Source organism: Podarcis filfolensis, assembly GCF_964270895.1.
Source record: "Podarcis filfolensis genome assembly, chromosome: 12".
Taxonomy (NCBI): Eukaryota; Metazoa; Chordata; class Lepidosauria; order Squamata; family Lacertidae; genus Podarcis; species Podarcis filfolensis.
The window spans coordinates 36,762,898-36,781,728 of NC_139614.1; the positions used below are offsets into that span (position 1 = coordinate 36,762,898).

Sequence of the window (18,831 nt, forward strand, 5' to 3'; positions counted from 1 at the left end):
CTAATGGCAATCAACTTTTTTTAATTTATCTATTTATTACTGTTTAGAGTTACAGGAATAGAACTGTCCTTTTGAATGTATAATTTATATAATTTATGCTAATTTAAAAATATGCAATGAATTTGAGATTTATCCACCAGCACCTTTTGGGCACAATTCTTTGTTGGAAAAGGAAACATACATCCCAGAAAATGTGAACATAATTTATTACAATTTGTCGAATATGCCAGTTATATTTTATTATTAATAAACTTTGATTAAATCTGGAGGTGATTTTATTTGGAGGGGTGTGTGCATGAGTGGGTGGTGTATGTGTGTATGAGGGCATCATTGTTCAGCTATAACTTTAAACTGGACAAAACTACCTTGATCCCAAGAGAAGTTGCTTTGAGATGGGAATTGGTCTGTACCTATGCATTTAGCAATAAGAGACTTATCCTGCATTTACTATGAGTAGTTTTCTGGCCACATCTATGATGCAAAATCCTAATCCCAGTTTATTCTAGAGTAGAGTGACTCATCTGGATAGGATTACACTCGTGTTGCAAACTTTCCTGGCGAAAGCTTCACCTACAAAATTTCCATGGGTCTGGCTCTCCCTCTGACACACAAAGCCCTCTTGAGTGAATGTTGAACTCAAAAAAAGTTTGGAGACATATACAGACCATGGAGAGAATGGGTAACATTAATTTTAGTGTTTCAGTCTTACATTTTTATTCTCTAGCGTGATACTTTTTCCTATAGATTTGTTTTCTTATGACAGCAGAAAGTCCTAGTTATAATTTTTAATGAGTTTTACTGAACCATTAATTTCAAATGAGTTCATAAACGGCCTTGGCCAGGTGAGATGAGTAATATCTCCTGGGACCAATATAGATGTATATATGTATAAAAAGCTCTATGATGGGGAACGGGGATCTTCTATCAACTCACAGCACCTTTAACAAACTACAGTTCCCAGGATTCTATGACTTTTTAAAGTGGCATGATACTGCTTTAAATATATAGTGCGGATGGGGCCTCTATATATTGGATGCTATTTGGGACAAATAGCACTAGGAAGAAGTGAGCTAAAAAGCACTAACAGGGCATGGTGAGTAAGGTTGGCCGCTGTGAGAACAGGATTCTGGCCTGGATGGGTCACTGGCCAGATCCAGTGGCTCTTCTTAGAATCATAGAATCATAGAGTTAGAAGGGACCCTGAGGATCATCTAGTTCAACCCCCTGCAATGCAGGAATATGCAGTTGCCCCATAGGGGGGTCGAACTTGCAGCCTTGGTATTATCAGCACCACTTCTGTTCTTAATAATAAAGGCAAAGGTTTGAATCTGTAGATAAGTGAGGCTGTACTGCAAATCCCTTCCCCATCAATGGATCTATGAGACTGAGAGCAAGGAAAGACACAGACCTCTTGAACAGCATAGAGGCTGCAGAACCTTTCTAGCTGTGTCAGCTGCAATGGGGAGGATGCATTCAAATCCTTTTTCCCCCCCACAATACTGATGGGTATTGAATTTTTTTTTAAAAAGTTATTATTGCAAGAGATTATTCCTTTTGTGGGGGATCATTTCCTTCTAAAAAGTAACTGTCCTTTGAAAGGGCATGTTAATTAAGGAATACCTTCATTAAGATTCTGTACTATGCACGTCTTTGATTAATTAATTAAAATGCACCAATTTTCAAAAGAAGTTTTGATTTAAGTCTATCATCATCATCATTATTAGCAATAACAATGCTTGCAGCAGCAGCACAGTTTACTTTCAGCCTCAGTTTTTCATCTGTAAAATAGGGATAAACGTGATTTAACGCCAGATGGAGGCGAGATTAGTGTGCCTCTTAAAATACCGAAAACACGATTCAGAGCAATGAACATCAACAGACGGGAAATAACCCTAAATAAGCATTTTACCCCAAGCAGCAGGGCAGCGTATGCAGAGATGGAGGAAGAGATGGGATGCAAACCTCTTGCCCGGAGAAGCAACTTCAGGGCATAACGTTCTCAGGCCTTCCTTGGAGGTTCCTAAGCAGAGGTTGGACAGCTAAAGCAACTGAGATTCCTGCATTGCGGGGGGTTGGACTAGATGACCCTCGGGATCCCTTCCGGCTCTGCCATTCTATGATTCTGTGAAAACGGGGAATGATGGTGTTGCCCTGGCCAGGAAGAAGTGGCAAGAAGCCCTGTGTTGAGCGGCAGCCCTCAAACACCTTAAAAGGTCTTTTTTATTATTTATTGGAGAAGAAATAACAAAGAAAAGAGGATCGGAGCCCAGGAGATGTTAGACCAGGGCAGCCCCCCTCTCTGCACCTGTAGGAGTGGGACCTTGGCGCGGAGGGAGTTCATGTGTGCCTGGGGTGTGTGTGTGTGTGTGTGTGTGTGTGTGTGTGTGAGAGAGAGAGAGAGAGAGAGAGAGAGAGAGAGAGAGAGAGAGAGAGAGAGAGAGAGAGAGACTGACTTCTGGCCGCGCTGGGCTGCTGCTGCCCCGGCCGCAGGTGCTGATTTTCCCGTGGTACCCGCCGCTTGCGAGGCCTGGCGGGCCGGGTGGGTGGGCAGGATGGATCCCCCCGGGGAGAAGATCCCAGATGCCCAGCCCAGGCCTGCAGCTTGAGCCGGGAGCCTTTGCGAGCTGCCCCGGGCTGCACTGCTCAGCCGAGCGGATGGGAACCGCGCGGAGTCCCGGGTGGATAATCGCCCCCCCCCCCGCCACTCCGGTAACTTGGGGTTAGGGGGAGCAAGATGATCGCCTGGCCTAATTGCATTAACCTAGATAGGCCAGCCTCGTGGATCCCTTCCAAGAGCAGTTACCCCCCGCGAGCCCCACTGGGCCACATCAGATGGGGCCAAAGCCCCCCCTCCCCACGCAGTCTGCTCCCCCCATCCCGCAATCCGTGAAAAAGGAGAAGAGGAAGAAACGAGGACAAGCTGGAGAAATGCAGCGAGGCTCTTGCAGCGCGGGCGAGAGAAGGAGGGAGGCAAGCAGCCCAAGTTCTAATTCGATTTTGCCCTGTATTACGTCCTCATTAAACACAGAAAGTCGCCTTGGCACAAACGCTTCCAGGAGGCATGTAATCGCATTACACTCATTAGAAAGTCAAATGGTCGTCGGACTGCAGCATAGTCGTGGATCTGAGTTAGGGAAGGGCCGGTCCCGTTGGCTGTGTGTGTGTGTGTGTGTGTGTGTGTGTGTGTGTGTGTGTACTCGATTGGATGTGCTGCTGTGGCACTGCACAATTCAAACACTACACGCATTGTTAAGGGGCACCTTTTCTTCGGCCGTGCCACTTGTGTGTGTGGTTTTTGTCATTCAATGCCTCATCACCCTCCTTTAGTATGGTGCAGATCAAGCGGAAGAGCCGGCCTGCGCGGGGAAAACACCAGGGTCTCTATCTTGTCAGTCTCCCGTCTTGACTTGGCAAGTCCCTTTAAAAGGCCGGCTTCAAAGAGGCTGACAGGTTCTTGGGCGTTCGCTCATAAATCCATTCAGCCCAGTTGCAGCAATTTTGCTGCTATTATTATTATTATTATTATTATTATTATTATTATTATTATTGCATAACTTTCATTTCAGACCCCGTCTGCTTCCCAAATAACCCCTCCCAACTCCCACCACAAGCCCTACTGGCTTGGAAGTTGCAGCAGAAAACTATCAAGATATGGAAGAGCCGTAGCAGTGGGTGGTTGGGGGGGGGGCCGTGGAAAATATTGCTTGGCACTGGAAGGAACCAGCGTGTGGGCTCGCATGACTGACAGCAATTCAAGCCTTTGAAATCAGCCTCCCCTCTTCGCCCCCCCCCAAACAATAACAATATTCATAGATGTGCCCCCTCCCCTTGGGTTGGTGGGTTTGTATTCAAATAAATTATGCATTCACACTCTCTCTCTCACACACACACCGCTCAGCTGCCTGATCGGAAGTAAGCAGCATTTATTTATCGTTGCTGAAGCAGGGTGGGTGGAGAGAAAACCGAACCAGCTTTCAAAATAATCCAGTTGCAGGTTTTCCAGCAAGATTATTGTGATCTGGTTGACCACACGATACCTGGTCTACAACTAGAAATAGTCCTTTCAAAGTTGCCTGCCAGTCAAATGGGGGGGGGAGGGTTTGATGATGGGAATTATGAAAACGATGCTGGTCATTATGTTGCCTATGAAAAACCCAGACCAAACCCTGACTGCTCCGGGACTGGCCTCAGGGTGCTCTTTGCCCGCCCCTCCCCTCCCCTCCCCTCCCCAGTGTGCGAAGGCGCAGCCTCGGGTTATTTATTTATTTTGTTATTTCTAAATACCCAAAGCAGGCACAAAAGCTGCAGGCATTTTTTTTTTTTTGTTAAGTTATCTCCTGAACTTTTCCTGCTTCTTGTCAGCCAAGTTGTCCTCGCCCTTGAGGCCAACAGCATTCGTGATGCCCCTTAAATCCCACTGAAAAGGCCATTTCGTCGTACACAAAGCAGGCGCAGAGAGACCATTAAAAACCTCGAAGCATCAATCTCTTTGGGGAAAAGGTATGGGAAAGGAAGTGTCTCTCCTCCTGCAAGCAAAGGCAGGGTTGCAGGGAGACTTGAGAACCTGCTCCCTTGGGATTCCCAGGCCTTCTAATCCGCCAATATTAGGATTAAGGCCCCTATAATATATGGGGTGTGAAACCTCGGCTAGGCATGAACTCATCCCATTTTCATTAAGGTCTCTTTTGCAGTGGCACCGAGGACCAGCTGCCAGGATGAACAAACACCAGTTGAGTGTCCCTGGTAAATCTCACTCCTCTCCTCCTCCTCCCCCTTTTTTATCCCTCTTTCTTTCCACCCCCACCCCCTTTCTCCCCCTCCCCAAGGCCTGTGGGAATGGGCCCGCGCTCATTCCACAACAAATTGCATTTTCGAGATCTGGAAGCCTTAGGAGGCAGCGATTCCCACGACGGGATGTGAGGTCTGGCCAACAGGTGTTCGGATTTGGCCGAGGGAGATAGGAAAGGAGGCTGGGGAAGGGAGAAAGCTTTGCTGCCAGGAGAACAGGCTGCCCGGGCGCCTCTTGCCTTTTACATGGCGTGGAAGCCGCAGACAATCGAAATGATATCTTTATTGCTAGGTTCATGTCCTGGGCTATAACATATCAATCCCTGTCGGGTTTCCCTCGGATGCACCTGGTATTTCAAACTTGTTCTTTTTGTGTTTTTCTGGGTGCTGAGCTGCAGCTGCCTAAAACAAGCAAAGGGAGAGAGAGGCCCTTACAATGTCTCCAAGACGTGTTGGCATGGTTTGCTTGTCTTTAATGTACCATTAAGCATTGTCTTGACACAATATGGGAACTGTAAAGCATGGCATGTGTTATAATAAAACACATTTTCAATGATGCACTTGCAGTGGGAGCTGAGATGCTAGCAAACAAACAGGCCCAGAGTCTTGCTTCTTTTTTCCCTTTTTTTGTCTGCCTTTGCTCAGCCTTCAACGGGCAATTAAACTTAAGACCACTACTTTCCCCCCTCCTTGATCAGCCAATTACATTTTATGTCTCCTAATTTTTCACACAGAAAAAAAAGTCTCCGTGCTGGCCTCTAAAGACATTGATTTTCTTGCTATCACCTGGCGTTCAGACCTTAGTTCCATTTATCAAGAAGGGGAACGTCAGGCGTTGCATAAAGTGACTCTGTTACCATACGGCTCTCACCATCCTGGCCTATTGTTTTCCCTTGTTAATAACTCATTACCAGGATTTAACAAATCCACCATTACATATGTTTTGTGTCTCCATATTTTGATCCGTACGATTAAGCAGATGTTACGATTGAAAATTGAAAAGTCCAAGGCTACTCTAGGCTGAAAGAAAGAGGGCAGACTCAAACAACGAGCTAACAATGAGATTCAGAAGATCTTCAGAAAAACATTTACGACCAATAAACAGACTCCAACCTGCTCCATTTCAACCATTGTGTGCCTGGGGGGAATAATTAAGTTTAATAGGGAATAGGTCTGCGGGGTTTTCAATGCCAAGATCACAGGTGCGGGGTGGCACGCTGAATGATTCGCCTGATTTTTGCCAAGCTCAAGGGCCCTTCTCCGGGACTTGCGAGCAGGGGGAAAACATTGTCATTTCTTTTAATTCGCAGCATTACTTTTAAGGCGAACAAAGGGGCGGGGGGAGGGGGGCGCCTGAGTGGCTGGCGCGGCGAATGAGGCGCGCGCGGCTGCACAAGAGAGCAGCCTCCTCAGCCGAGCGCGCCGCCAGATTGGTGCGCAGGGGCCTCGGTGGGCCTCCTAAAAGCCTCGCTCCTCACCCCCCCGAGCGCCCCCCCGGCCCCACTTCGCCCCCAGCAGGAGCCGGGGAGCCTCCGGAGGCCTCCGCCCAGCGCTCTGGCGCCTCACGTTCGTCGCTCGAGGGCCAGGCGCCTTTCTGGGCAGCTTGGCCAAACTTTCCCCAAACTGTGGAGCGAGCGCCTGGGGAGGGTCCCCGGCTGGAGACGCGCATGCGCCCCTCTTCTCCCCTCAGTGCCTGTGGCTCCGGGGAGCCTGCGAGAGGCCCGCTGGCGGCACCCCAGAGAGCAGAGGACCCCCTGCCGCAGAGCCAGCCCCCTTCCTTTTGCCCACGAGGCCCCGGGAGACGGCAAAGAGACCTCCAACAAGAGGTGTCCGCCTGCCCTGGCCTCGTTGCGCATGGAGGTCTCCAAGAGGGACCCCCAGCAAGGCGAGGCGGTCTGAGGCGCGGGCTCGCGAGCAGGAGGCGGCTTGGTGGCTGCGGACACCCTGAGGGGAAGGCGAAGGGGCGAGCGTCGCCTCGGCCCCGCCACCCGCCCTCCAAGCGCCTGTCAGAGGGAGAAGAACCGGGCTCCCCTGACAGGAACTGTGTCGCTGGCGCTCGCCTCCAGCTCCGCGCCCACTCCTGTCTCCAGGCCGCTCGTCTCGCGGGCCAGAGGCGCCCAGGCAAAGGGTGCCTCGTCCCTGACCTCGGCCCGCACCCCGGAGCCCCGTTGCGGTTCTCTGAACCGCCCAGCTCATTCGCTCGTCGCGCCGGCAGCTCCTTTCCCCTCCCCTTTGCCGCGCACCTGCTCTGAGGGAACTTGTTGCGCGGAACGCCTGTCACGCTGCCAGCGAGCTGCTGTCCCGCGCAAAGCTTCCCTGAGGCAGCCTGGGCTTGCCAGCCCCGGGCGAAGGCCCACCTCCACCCGCCTTTTCTGGGGAATGGCCTTTTGGGGAGCCGTTTCCCCCTCTCCTTAAGGCAGGTGGGTTGTTCTTGTCGCCTTTGGCGCAACGGCGCCTTGACGGGCCTCCAGTGCCTAGCGAGGCCTATGCCGAAAGCGTTGCTTTTGAGGAGGGTAAATGGGGACGCGGGAAGGATGCGGGCGGCCGGGGGAAGAACCCGGAGTCTGTGGGGGCAAGAGGTTGGTCGTGGGAGGCACTCAAAGCAGCCTCCATTTCCCATGACTGGAAACCCCGTCAGGACTCCTTCTCTCTCCAAGCTCCTCATTTTGCTCTAGACCGAAGTTGGGAAAGAGAGTGGCCCCACTGGCTGGGCATTACATTCCTTTCCAATTAAAGCGATCGCTTCTGGGGAGCTTGAGCCTTTCTCAGCCCCGACGGAATCTGAAAAGCCCCTGGAGGGTTGCTGAGTGTTTTTCTTTTTTTGAGGTGCAGAAGCGAGGAAGGGAGAAGGGAGTGAAAGGTGATGCCGTTTGTGGCGCTGGCGAAGAGCTGGGGCGAAGCGAAGAGGCGAGAGTGCAAGGAGCGCGCGGGGGGAAGCGGGAGAGCGCCTGCCCGGGCAGCAGCCTTCGCGATTTGCAGCTCGCGCTTTGGCTAAAGGGCACTTCCGTTAGCAACAGGCCGTTTCCACGTCGGTGCAAAGTTATTTGGGACTTTGTCAAACTTCGCTTTGTGGGAAGGCAGCTCCTTTGGCTAGGCGCTCAATGGGCACCCACCCGAAGCTGAGAAAGCGCCCCCCTTCTTCCTTCCCTCCCAGCGCTTTCAAGAAAAACTTGAATAGTTGTTGTCAAAAGTGGAGAAGGCAAAAAAAGGGGAGTTCCAAAGAAGAAGAAAAAAGCCCCTTGAAAAGTCTTGGAAATGGGTAGATTTTGCAGGTGTGTAGAATGAAGTTAACAACCATGCACAGTGTGGGCTCCCCCAGTGCGGAGAGTGTGACAGGGACAGCTGGCTCCGTTTTCCCTGTGAAATCCCCCCCTTGGTGGACCATACACAACGACAGTGACCTTTCTGCAGGGGGAACCAGAGCCGGCCCTTTGACTGAATTAGTCACAAAGACGTCTTGCTATGACTTTTGTTCCTCGCCAAAGCCAAGAAATATTGCGTTTAATATGAGAAGGATTGTCTCCAGCTTTCTCGTGCTCCTCCAAGAAATATGACCGGTCTGCTTTCAAGGGAGCTCGTTTCTCTTCCCTTGAGCGCCTCTCGACTCTTGCTCCCCCCTCGCCCCTTTCCCTCCCCAAGACCTGCGGACGAGGAGGCGCACTTTTTCCAGCGTGCCTCCTTCTTGCAAAGAGGAGCGCTCCGTCTGGGTGTGCAGCGGCGAATTTATCAATCTTTTCATGATCTGACAATACTTGGAAATACATCATTGTCACTGGGGGTGGCTTGATAGATTAGCTGGAGGCGCGGAGCCCTTTTCCAAGGTCAAGTTGAAGATTCTTATTTGCTGTTGCGCTGAAGTTTGTGAGAGCGCCGAACAATGCCAGCCTGTTAACTTGCCTCTTGTTTTGGAGAGGCATCTCATCCTCTTCCCCCCAAAAGCCTTTTCTTACTGATGTCTCTTATGGGCTGGGGGGGGAGGGGAGGGAAGAGCGATTAAAAAAAGAAATGCTCCCCTCTCGGTTTCCAGTAAAAGTTTACAACCAGTTAACAGGGGACGTCTGAAACTAAGGCAGATGGAAAGAGGCGAAGGGCGTTCTCTTGACTGTCCCAAGACACTTTCTTCCCTTAAAGCAAGGTGCCAACTTTTTATCTTTCGCTCACATGCATCGCCTTCCCTCCTAGGTGCCTGGGGGCGATTTCTTTTTACGAGTTCGGTTCCCAAAAGCTTTGTTAGTGGCAGGACAGCGCTGGATGGCAACTGTTGCCAAAAGCTTCATTTTTTTTTTTTTACACTAGCCTTGAACCTGTTGTCTAACGGACTCTTTGAACTTCTCTTTGCTGGGCTAAACGTTTTCTTTGCCTCTCTTTGCAGACTTCTTCAGCGTTAGTGTGGGTTGCGCAGACAGTTCCTTCTCCCTCTCTCCCTCCCTTCTCTCTCTGAGATGATTGATATTTGTTATTCAACCCAACTTTTATTTACCTTGCAAAAAAAAAAATGTTCGGGGGACCCAATGTGATAAATTACAGATATGCAAATCACATTGAATGGTCTTGTAAGTGTGTCTCGCTGGAGCTGAATAAGACCTTGCAAGCCGGTCTGTGCGCACTCAGGACCCCAGGGAGCTGATCAAAGCACCCATTCTCTTTCATCCCCAGTATTCTCCTCCAAACTATTTCGATACAATATGTTTCCATGATGCCCTTAATAGGCTAGGGACACAGAACTCATTACAACCTAGCTAGTTCTGCCGACCCCTTTGTTCGGAGGCAGAAAGTTAAAGAGGAGAAAAAGGAGTGGGGAAGGGGGGAAGGAAAGAGAAACTCTGCCAGTTGCCAGCTTTCTGAAATGCTAAAGCATGCGTCATTTTTCACTGGGTCTCGTCTTGATATCCTCAAAAGAGAATCTATGAAACCGGCTTGGCCTTTTCTGGCATTAATTACACTGCTGTCCAGGCGACCTGTTTTTCCTATTATATGCATTTCTCAGCAGGGTTTTTTCTTTTTCTTTTTGCAAGACTTTTTTTTTTGCAGCTGCCAGTTAAATTATGAATGCATTTTTATCAGTATGGGAAAAATAAGAGTGAATGTTGCCTATTCTCATTGTGCACTCTTCAGTTTTAAGGAGTTTTGTGGTGGTTGTTCCATATTTAGGGGAAATGGAAATATGTGATCCAGTTTAACAATCCATATTTTGGTGTGTGGTTTTTAACAAGGAAGGATCCAGCTTCATTTTATAGTTCATTTCTCAGAGTGATTTGTTTTTAGTGTAGGTTAGCTGGATGCAACATATTGATTTCTCTAACCAAGTACCAGCGAAACTCAAAAGCCTTGCTAAAAGCCTACAGCAAAGGGATCGCGTGGGTGAGTGGCTGCGTCCATCTGTAGACTCTCACACTTTAGACGCAGTTTCCAAGCCTTCTCTTGGGGAAATGGGCTAAGTAGGGATGCCTTGAAAGTAAGGTCAAGTGTATACATGACTTCAGGGCATTACTTGCACGTGTGGAACAGCCATCACAAAAAGTCAACACGCCTAAGAGATAGCTCTTATCAGCTGACACCACTTCAAACGCAATGCTTTCCAACAGAGGGCGTTCACGCAAATACCCACATTGATTCATACGGTGCTGAGGGACGTGTACATGCATGTGTGAATCAGCCCCAGCGCTTAGTTAAAGTCGGTGGGACTTATCAAAGGACGAGGTTTTATCTTAGAAGGACGCGGTTATGCACGCCCTAAGTACAATTCAAGGACTCTTGATGCTATCAGTCCTCACAATCGCATGCAATCCCTATCCACATTTTACAAAGGAGGAAGATGACGGAGAAAGAGTGACCTGCCCTAGGCAGAAAACGAGCTGAGGTTTGCGTTTATTTCCGCGTCCAACCCTCTAGCTATCCATTTCTCAGACTGTAACCCATTTGGTCTGGGTTCCCCCCCTTCCCCCTACCCTTGGAATAACATTAGGCAAAGTCGCTCATTTGGGCAGCTTTTGCTGCTGGTGTCTCTCAAAGCAAAACCCCACCAGCTCTATTTCTCGGGTAGGTATTGCGACTAGAGCGTTTGTTTTCTGGGGTTGATTGGTTGGTGGAAAAATGGCTGGCAGCCAGTTCTGGGAAAGATTCCAGCCCTGACTCCGATTAACCCTCTCTGGTGAAACTCTGCTGGAAACCAACTCACCAGCCATTGCCATTAATCTACTTACTAATTAAGCCAATTCATTTCTAAAGGAGGAAAAAAATTCCTTTCTTTGGCCCAAGTGATGGGAGGAAATTTGAAAGAAGCGCCAAACTGTGTAACTGTAATTCAGCCAAGGGACTGCTAAAACAAGCTTGTTGATATATAGCAGGAGGCTGAAACCAAGTTTCTAGGGCAACAATCCTTTGGAAGCGCCTGTGGCACACACAGCAAAAGGAGCTGATGCCTGAAGAATGGCAAGGGCTGCTGCAGAGGGGCCATTGTGTGGGTCGGGCGTGGGGGAGAAGCACTTCCCTCCCCACCAAACCACAAGGGAGTCTCCAATCAATTCATCACCATCCAGGATCAGGGTTCATTATTAGGGGGTCCTCAATGGAGGACTTGGCGCTTGGAGTCCCAACAATTCAAAAAGGTGAAAATTGTTAACATTGTGCAACTGGATTTGAATGTAGATGGTTGAAGTCAGTGGTGGTCAAATGGGCCCTCTCAATCCCTCTGATTGGGCTCTTGGGATTATTCCTGCACCACGCCCCTTTTCCCAAGCCACACCCATCACCGTCCCTGTTGCAGGGCTTTTACCTGGCTGGAATGAGTCCTTAAACCTTCACGATGCCTCTTTTAACGTGGGTGGAATGTCACCTACCAGGCAAAATAAGCATCACATTCATTGTTCTAACCACCTTTACCTGTGGCTGTACCCACCGTTTGGCTCTCAGAAGGTTGGCTTAAGGGATGGAGGAAGTCACTTAAAAGAGTGCAGTACCTCCCGTATCACCTGGTGCTTCTTGTTGGCATTCCGTTTGGGTGTGAAGGATGGTTGGTTGTGCTTGAGGGGCAGTAAAAAGCTCCTTGCTCACCTGAACTGTGGGATGTGATCCATGAGAGGCAGTCAACTACAACGTTCCTTGTAATGCTAGAGAAGACATGCGAGGGAATGTTTGGTCCAGCCAGTCAAAACTTCCTGTTCCTCCTGGCTGGAACATCCTTCCTTTTGCATGTAATAGGAGGTGGGCATGACCTAACCTGTCCAGGTAAAAAAAGGACGAGTCACGCAGCACACTTTTTGATTTCCTTCTTCCTCTGACCAGCTTTTAGCTAGGACTGCTCTGCTAGCTCTCAGCTAGCAGAAGCACTGGGATTATTCCCCCATATGGGGTAGATCTGCATGTACATATTTGTAACTAAGTCTGCCTTCAGGAATCCAACTGTGAACTGATGTGAGTAAACTTCTTTTATTGACTTTGAATAAGATTGTTGAGTCTTTATTCTTTTAAGAGGGATTTAAGGGAACTTACCAGGAACGTTCAATTCAATCTGAGACAGACTGAACTGTACAATAGTGAGAGGCTCACACGAGCCTGCAACCAGCTGTCTGCTGTGCATGTAAAAAGGGGGATGTAACTCTGATAAGTAACAGAACTTGCTAACGCAAGTTAGGAAGGATATTTATAAACAATATATCCTCTCCTGCCACCCTGAACATTCCCACATGAACCTCACAGGCTCAAGGTAAATATATTTGCATTAGGAAGAAGATTCCTGGCTACGTAAGCCTTGATGCAACTTGAGTGAAGATAAAATGGCATCTGTATGTTCTTATTTCAAAATAAAGTAAAAACAAAACCAAACCAGACATGCTTTCAGCATTTGCTAAAGCAATGTACAGTCATACCTCAAGTTGAATGTGCTTCGGGCTGAGCGTGTTCAAGTTGTGCTCCGTGGCAACCCAGAAGTAACGGAGCACGTTACTTCCGGGTTTCGCTGCTCGCGCATGCGCAGACGCTCAAAATGATGTCACGCGCATGCGCGGAAGCAGCGAAACGTGACCTGCGCACATGCAGACGTGCCTTGTGTTCCGTTCGGGATGCGAAAGGGACTCCGGAACGGATCCCATTCGCATCCCGAGGTACCACTGTACAAGGCTAAAAACAGTAAGAGGTATTAGAAAGAAATAAGGATGGTAGCTTCCTGGCTGGGCACATGGAATTCCTGGTACCTCCAGGTTGAGCTGGGAACCTAAGTCCCCGGAGAACTGCTGCCAGTCAGTGTGTGGATAATGTGTTAGAAAGGCTAATGGTCTGGTTCAGAGTCTATGTAAAGTAGTTTCCTATGTTTGTAATAATTAAAGAAACCTTTGATTCTGAACAGGCTGCCATTAAAAGGTTACCAACATCACCATAAGATTTTAACTACAGTGGACGCTCGGGTTGAGAACGTGATCCATGCGGGAGGCACGTTTGCAACCCGCAGCGCCGCATCTGCGCATGCTCCGAAACCCAGAAGTAACCCATTCCGGTACTTCCGGGTTTGATGAGGTGTGCAACCCAAAAACATGCAACCTGAAGCATCTGTAACCCGATGTATGACTGTAATCTAATCCCAAAATACATGATGATATGTCCACATGTGAAAGAGAATGAAGATGAGGCCTGGTTCACGCTATCATGCCATTCATCTGGTGTGTGATGGCTCTTTAGATGTGTGAATGTGCCATCGAAGACAGCCACACCACAGAGAGAATTTTCAAGTCACTTTTCAATTGAGTTGTTTCACATATTTGGTTGCCAGGCCTCATTGAAGGAATTTGTGTGGCAAAAAAATAATGTGAATGACCCAACCCTGGGATTATACTTAAACATACAATGTAGGGGAGAAGTTTTATTTCATTATCTGCAAAAAACCCCCACCATCCTAGTTTATTAAAGAAAACATATTCTAATATGATTGCAGAATGATGATATGGGATTTGGTTTTACTCCTTGCCAAAACTGGATTTGCAGCCTTCAGGCTGAATTTAAGGACCAACTTCTAGTTACATTTTAACTGAAAGCAGTTGCAGTGTAATGTAAAGGCTCAGAAAGATGTGCCTTAAGTTAACTCTTTATTTAAGGCTGTTTGTTCTTTAAGGCAGAAAAAAGTAACCCTAAGCCAACTCTCTGGACAAACTTGCCCACAAAGTGTATGCAGTAGAAACTATTCAGCTTGGAAGGACTCCATTACTCAGGAGAGATGGTTTCCTGTGCACCCCATGGGATTGGTAGGAGAACTGAAAGCATTCACTGGACAGGGCAGCTGTGCAGGACATCCTCTGCATGTGACCAGATGTTGAGGGGGACTCTTACTTTCTCTCTTGCCTTTTCTTCCCACAGGTGGCTCTTATCCCAGCTATCAGCGTATAGATGAATGGGGTGAAGGCAATTGCTCAAACTCTTCCTCATCCGCGGACTCTGAAGCTGAGAAGAGGAAGAGAGAGGACACAGATAGCTTGAAACTGCACCTTGGAATTCAATGCAACGCTGTATTCCATACAGGTCAATTTGGAGGGGGTTACAAACAGCTATTTCCCACTGCCGGAAGACTATGATAAAAACAGCATTTGGCATATTGCCTTCCCATGGCCTTGTTCATCGGACTGATGAGCCCTTCTAAACCAAATCAGTCTGCTGCAGAAAGGATTGCTGCACCCTGAAGGGTAAGGCTTGCAAGCCACTGCATCACCTACCTGGAGGTAAGCACCACTGAGGAAAGCAGGGCTTGTTTCTGAATAGACACGTGTAGGATTACACTGCCTATAAGTTTTAGTGTGGACCAGAGTCTACATCAGATTCAAGGAGAGGATACTACTTCATGCATCTGTTGATGTGGGCTCTGGTCCACAACAGAGCACGTCACACATTTGATAAAGTCTACACAACCTTCTGCCACCACAACAAATTGTGGGATGTAATCCACTGGGAGCAGTCAAATACAACATTCCTTGTTTTGCTAGAGTGGACATGCAAGGGAATGTTTGGTCCAGCCAGTTGAAACTTCCTGTTCCTCCTGGCCTGGAGCATCCTTCCTTGCATGTGTCTAGTAGGTGGGTGTGACCTTTCCAGACCTGGTAAAAGGCCAAGTCACATTGCTACCTTTCTCTCTTTTCGACCTTCCTGTTCATCCTGCCTGCTTCCTGCATTCACCTGGACTGTACTGCTGACTGCCCACAGCAGTTCCCCTGATCATCTTCCATATGGGGTAAACCTGTTTGTACATGTTTGTAACTTTAAGCCTTAAGCCTGCCTTCAGGGATCACACTGTGCGCTGCCTGATCGTGAGTAAAACTCCTTTTTGTTATGAATAAGACTGTGGTGTCTTTATTCTTTTAGGAAGGATTCAAAAGGGGTCTTACCAGGAATATTAGAACATACCTCAATCTGGACAAGCCAGATTGAATTGCTTATTGTCTTAAGAAACTCACACGAGTTTGCAACCAGCTTTCTTCTGCGTAAGAAAGGGAATGCACTCTGCTAAGTGAAGAAACTTGCTAGCGCAAGTTAGGAAGGATATTAATAAACAATATATCCTCTCCTGCCACCCAGAAGTGGAGCATATGCCCGGGCTGCCCAGGGTGGGCATGCTCCCAAGGGGGGCATGGCACAGAGGGTGCCCTCCCAAGTGTGGGATAGTCGCTCGGATGTCTGGAGTGGTGCGTGCGCCCTGCAGCCAGGGACGGAGGAAGCCCCTCACGGGGGTGGAGCAAGCCGCCCATGGCGGACATTTGCCGCACTGCCCACCTGCGATTCCCAAGCCTCCCCCAAGCTGTCAAAACGAAGGGGGAAGGGGGGAATGCCACCAGCAAAGTGGCGCAGCTCCCCCCTTACCCCAACAGCTCAGGGTAGGCTTGGGAGTCACGGGCAGGTGGGGGGGGGCGCACCAAATGTCACTCCCCTCAGTGAGGGCACCCAGGGCGACCTGCCCCCACCGCCCCCTTCCTATGCCCCTGCTGCCACCCTCAACAATCCCACACAAATCTATTAGCTTTTAGTGTGCCACAAAACACTCTTTAAAAAAAAAAACAGTAGCAACTACTACATAGACCAGGGGTGCTGCAGGCAACACTGGCCTCTGTCCCTCTATCCTTGCCTCTCTCCTATGATGCCTTCTTGCATCTCTGCCTCCCAAAGGCTTGCACAGCTGTTTGTTGCAGCAACACTGGCTATAAGCTCCGCAGGCAAATGTTGCCTCTGGGGCTGGTCAGGGGGTGCTGGTTGCCAGGAGCTGAGGCAGTCTCAGTAAGCAAGCAAGCAAGCAAGCAAGCCCAGCCAGCCTGCCCGCCAGCCCTTGCTGTTGGGAAATGGACAGACAAGTCCCAGGCCCCTTTGGGTCAGTGTGAGGAGGCACCTCTCTTTGGGGAGGGAGGAAGGGTAGCTCAGAGACCAGGGGCGGCAGCAGTGGCTGCCCAGAGGACTCCCAAGGAGAGGGGAGAAGAGAGGAAGCTGAGGGAACACTCCACAAGGGAAAGAGGCTGCCAGCTCTGCAGGCAAGGGGTGACATAACTGGGCTCCTGAGCCCCACAGGGGTGCCGCAGAAAGAATGTAGTTGGTAAAGGGAGCAATGGACTCAAAAAGGTTGAAAACCTCTGACAATAGACCGTCAAAGCAATACATGCACCACCAGATGCTCCCCCACCTGCCACCAGACAGGACATCACCTGCTCATGAGCTAAGACCAGGAAGATTTCATGAGGGGTTTAGTATACCCCAACCCCAACTCTATACTACCTGCCATGTTTAAGCCAGCGCCACAAGGAGACCTGGTAGAACATCAGAGAGATTTCAGGTCCTTCTCTTGAATATTTTGTTGGTATTTTTCTCTTATCTCATTTTGATTGTGCTTCAAGTTCATTTTAAAAACACACAAAACAGGCTGGAATCAATGGGCCATCAAAATGGTATAGTATTTTGATGGCATGGAGATGCTCCATTGGCTTTTAAAGGCGCAAGACTCACTTGCATGTACACATCCATAGGATTGGGCTGCACACCTCTAACTGCTCGCTTGTAGTTTCCAGGTGGCTAGCCACCTTAGCCTCTTGCAGCAAAAACAATAAAGGGTTGTGTTAAGTGGTAGTTGTGCACCAGTGGTAGAGCACGTGATTTTCATACAGAAGGTCCCAGGTTCTGCAGATAGGGCTGGGAGGGAAACAAGTCTGAAATCCTAGAGAGCCCTTGCCAGCCGTGGTAGACAATACACTGAGCTAGATGGACCAATGGTCTAAAGTATAAGGCAGCTTCCAATGGAATACAGATAATCCAGTTATCTGTATTCCATTGGAAGCTGCCTTTGGCACCACATAATCAAAGGCTACTATCCTATGCAGACCTGAAGACAGACCCTGAAACACACTATCTTTAAAGCTGCAATCCTATGCACACTTACCTGGGAGTAAGTCCCAGTGAAGTCTGTGGGGCTTACTTCTGAGTAGACATGTATAGGATTGTGCCAACTGTCAACCTGAGCACTAAACACATATGGAAACACATTCTGTTTCAAGCAAGGGAGACTTACATACAAGGAATTAATTTGTGATGGGAGGGCTGTTTCACCTGTTCAAACATTCGCACAGGGGAGGGGATTTTGAAAAGTTGTCCTTAAAATGGAGACAGGCAGAGATGATTTTTCAAGAGACACAGCCTGTTGTACAATGTGGTAAAATCAGGGTGGTTATATTTTCCTGGCAGAGCCTTTGCCTCGATGAGATTTGCGCAAAAGGCAGAAGTTCAATGGGTGCAGCCTTTCCCGGCATGCTGAGATAAAGTTACATTCGTTGAACTTCTGCCACGATGCAGCTGTTCAGAGTAGAGAAAAAGGAAAAAAGAAAGGTGGCAACTCTATTGTGGATCCAGCTGAAAATTCTCAGGCGGAGGGGAACGCTGTAGAAAAGGAGCCAATGCTGTCCTTTCACGTGCCACATTAATTTACATGTTAGTTTTTATTCCAGCTGCTGTGGAAACCTCTCATTGTTCACCCACATGTTGCTGCTTGTGTGGAAAGTGACGTCTTGAGGCTTAGCAGTTAATCAGGTGACGTCACCTATGCAGCAGTTAATGAAATACTGCTGTCCTACTTTGAACCTTCCAGAGTTTGGGAAGCAGGTGCCTATGGTGCCTCTGAGGGAATCCCTATAAATAACCAGCCTCAGTCTCTGCTGGGAGGTGAAACAAGTAAGCCTCTCATTCTAGGGCAGGGAAAGGGCAGAAGTTAGCTGTAGCCAACCCATCTGAAACTTGCCTACTTCTGGCACATCTGTAATGTGAGCTCTCCATCCTGGTTCAGGAAAATAACGCAGAATTTATAATATATGTGTGTGTGTATGTGTATGTGCGCACGCGCAATTAAATTATGTATGTATTAAGATAACCTATATTTTCCAAATAGGGAATAAACCACATGGATATTCCGGGTAATGTACACACACACACACACACACACACAAGCAGCCTAAAATGAGATTCCAAACTATTTCAACTGCTGTGCCTCCAGTTATAAATGAAACACTGGTCACAACAATTTGTTCCAGTGCAACAAATGACTTTTTACAAATTGCCTGAATATCTTGAAAAGCTTTTTACAAAAAAGGAGGGTTGGGAAGAGTATTATTATTATTTATTAAATTTATATACCTTTCTTCATCCGTAGATCTCATAGTATGGGGACTGAATAAAGAGAAAATATCAATCTAGATGCTGTTGTAACACACACACATACACCCAATGTATTTAAACAATGATTTTGCATAAACTCTATGTAGGAAGATATGATCATTGCGTCATGCTGGAGAAATCAGCGCCACATGCTATTATCATAAAGAAGGCAGCAATAAAACAAGAAGTTTGCATGAAACTTTAGTTTCCAGATACTTGGATACCAAAAATAAATACAGAATAAGAACAAGGGGAGTAAGAGTTAATACAATGGGGGGGGGGGAGCCTGTTTCTTCGCTTCAAGCCTCTCTTGAGTTTTTCATAGTAAAAATTGGATGCAAATATCCTAAAAAGACTAATGACATTTCACAGGTAATGCAATTT

The 18,831-nt window shown here is 48.2% G+C and overlaps 1 protein-coding gene and 1 long non-coding RNA gene across 2 annotated transcripts in view; both read right to left on the reverse strand.

Annotated features, from left to right (window-relative positions):
* Positions 1–5,052: 5,052 nt before the first annotated feature.
* LOC310746354 lies at positions 5,053–12,002 on the reverse strand. The gene is made up of 2 exons (XR_014540664.1): positions 11,842–12,002; positions 5,053–5,190 (listed from the first exon to the last, which is right to left on the reverse strand). It is a non-coding gene; the product is annotated as an uncharacterized lncRNA (long non-coding RNA).
* A 1,850-nt stretch (positions 12,003–13,852) lies between these two features.
* The window catches only part of LOC310746081 (uncharacterized protein), a 47,037-nt gene continuing 42,058 nt past the window's right edge, over positions 13,853–18,831 (reverse strand). Inside the window, exon 16 of the mRNA XM_083579788.1 lies at positions 13,853–14,217. Coding sequence (XP_083435914.1) covers positions 14,153–14,217 — 65 coding nt within the window. The 3' untranslated portion in view covers positions 13,853–14,152. The remainder of the gene's footprint in view (positions 14,218–18,831) is intronic.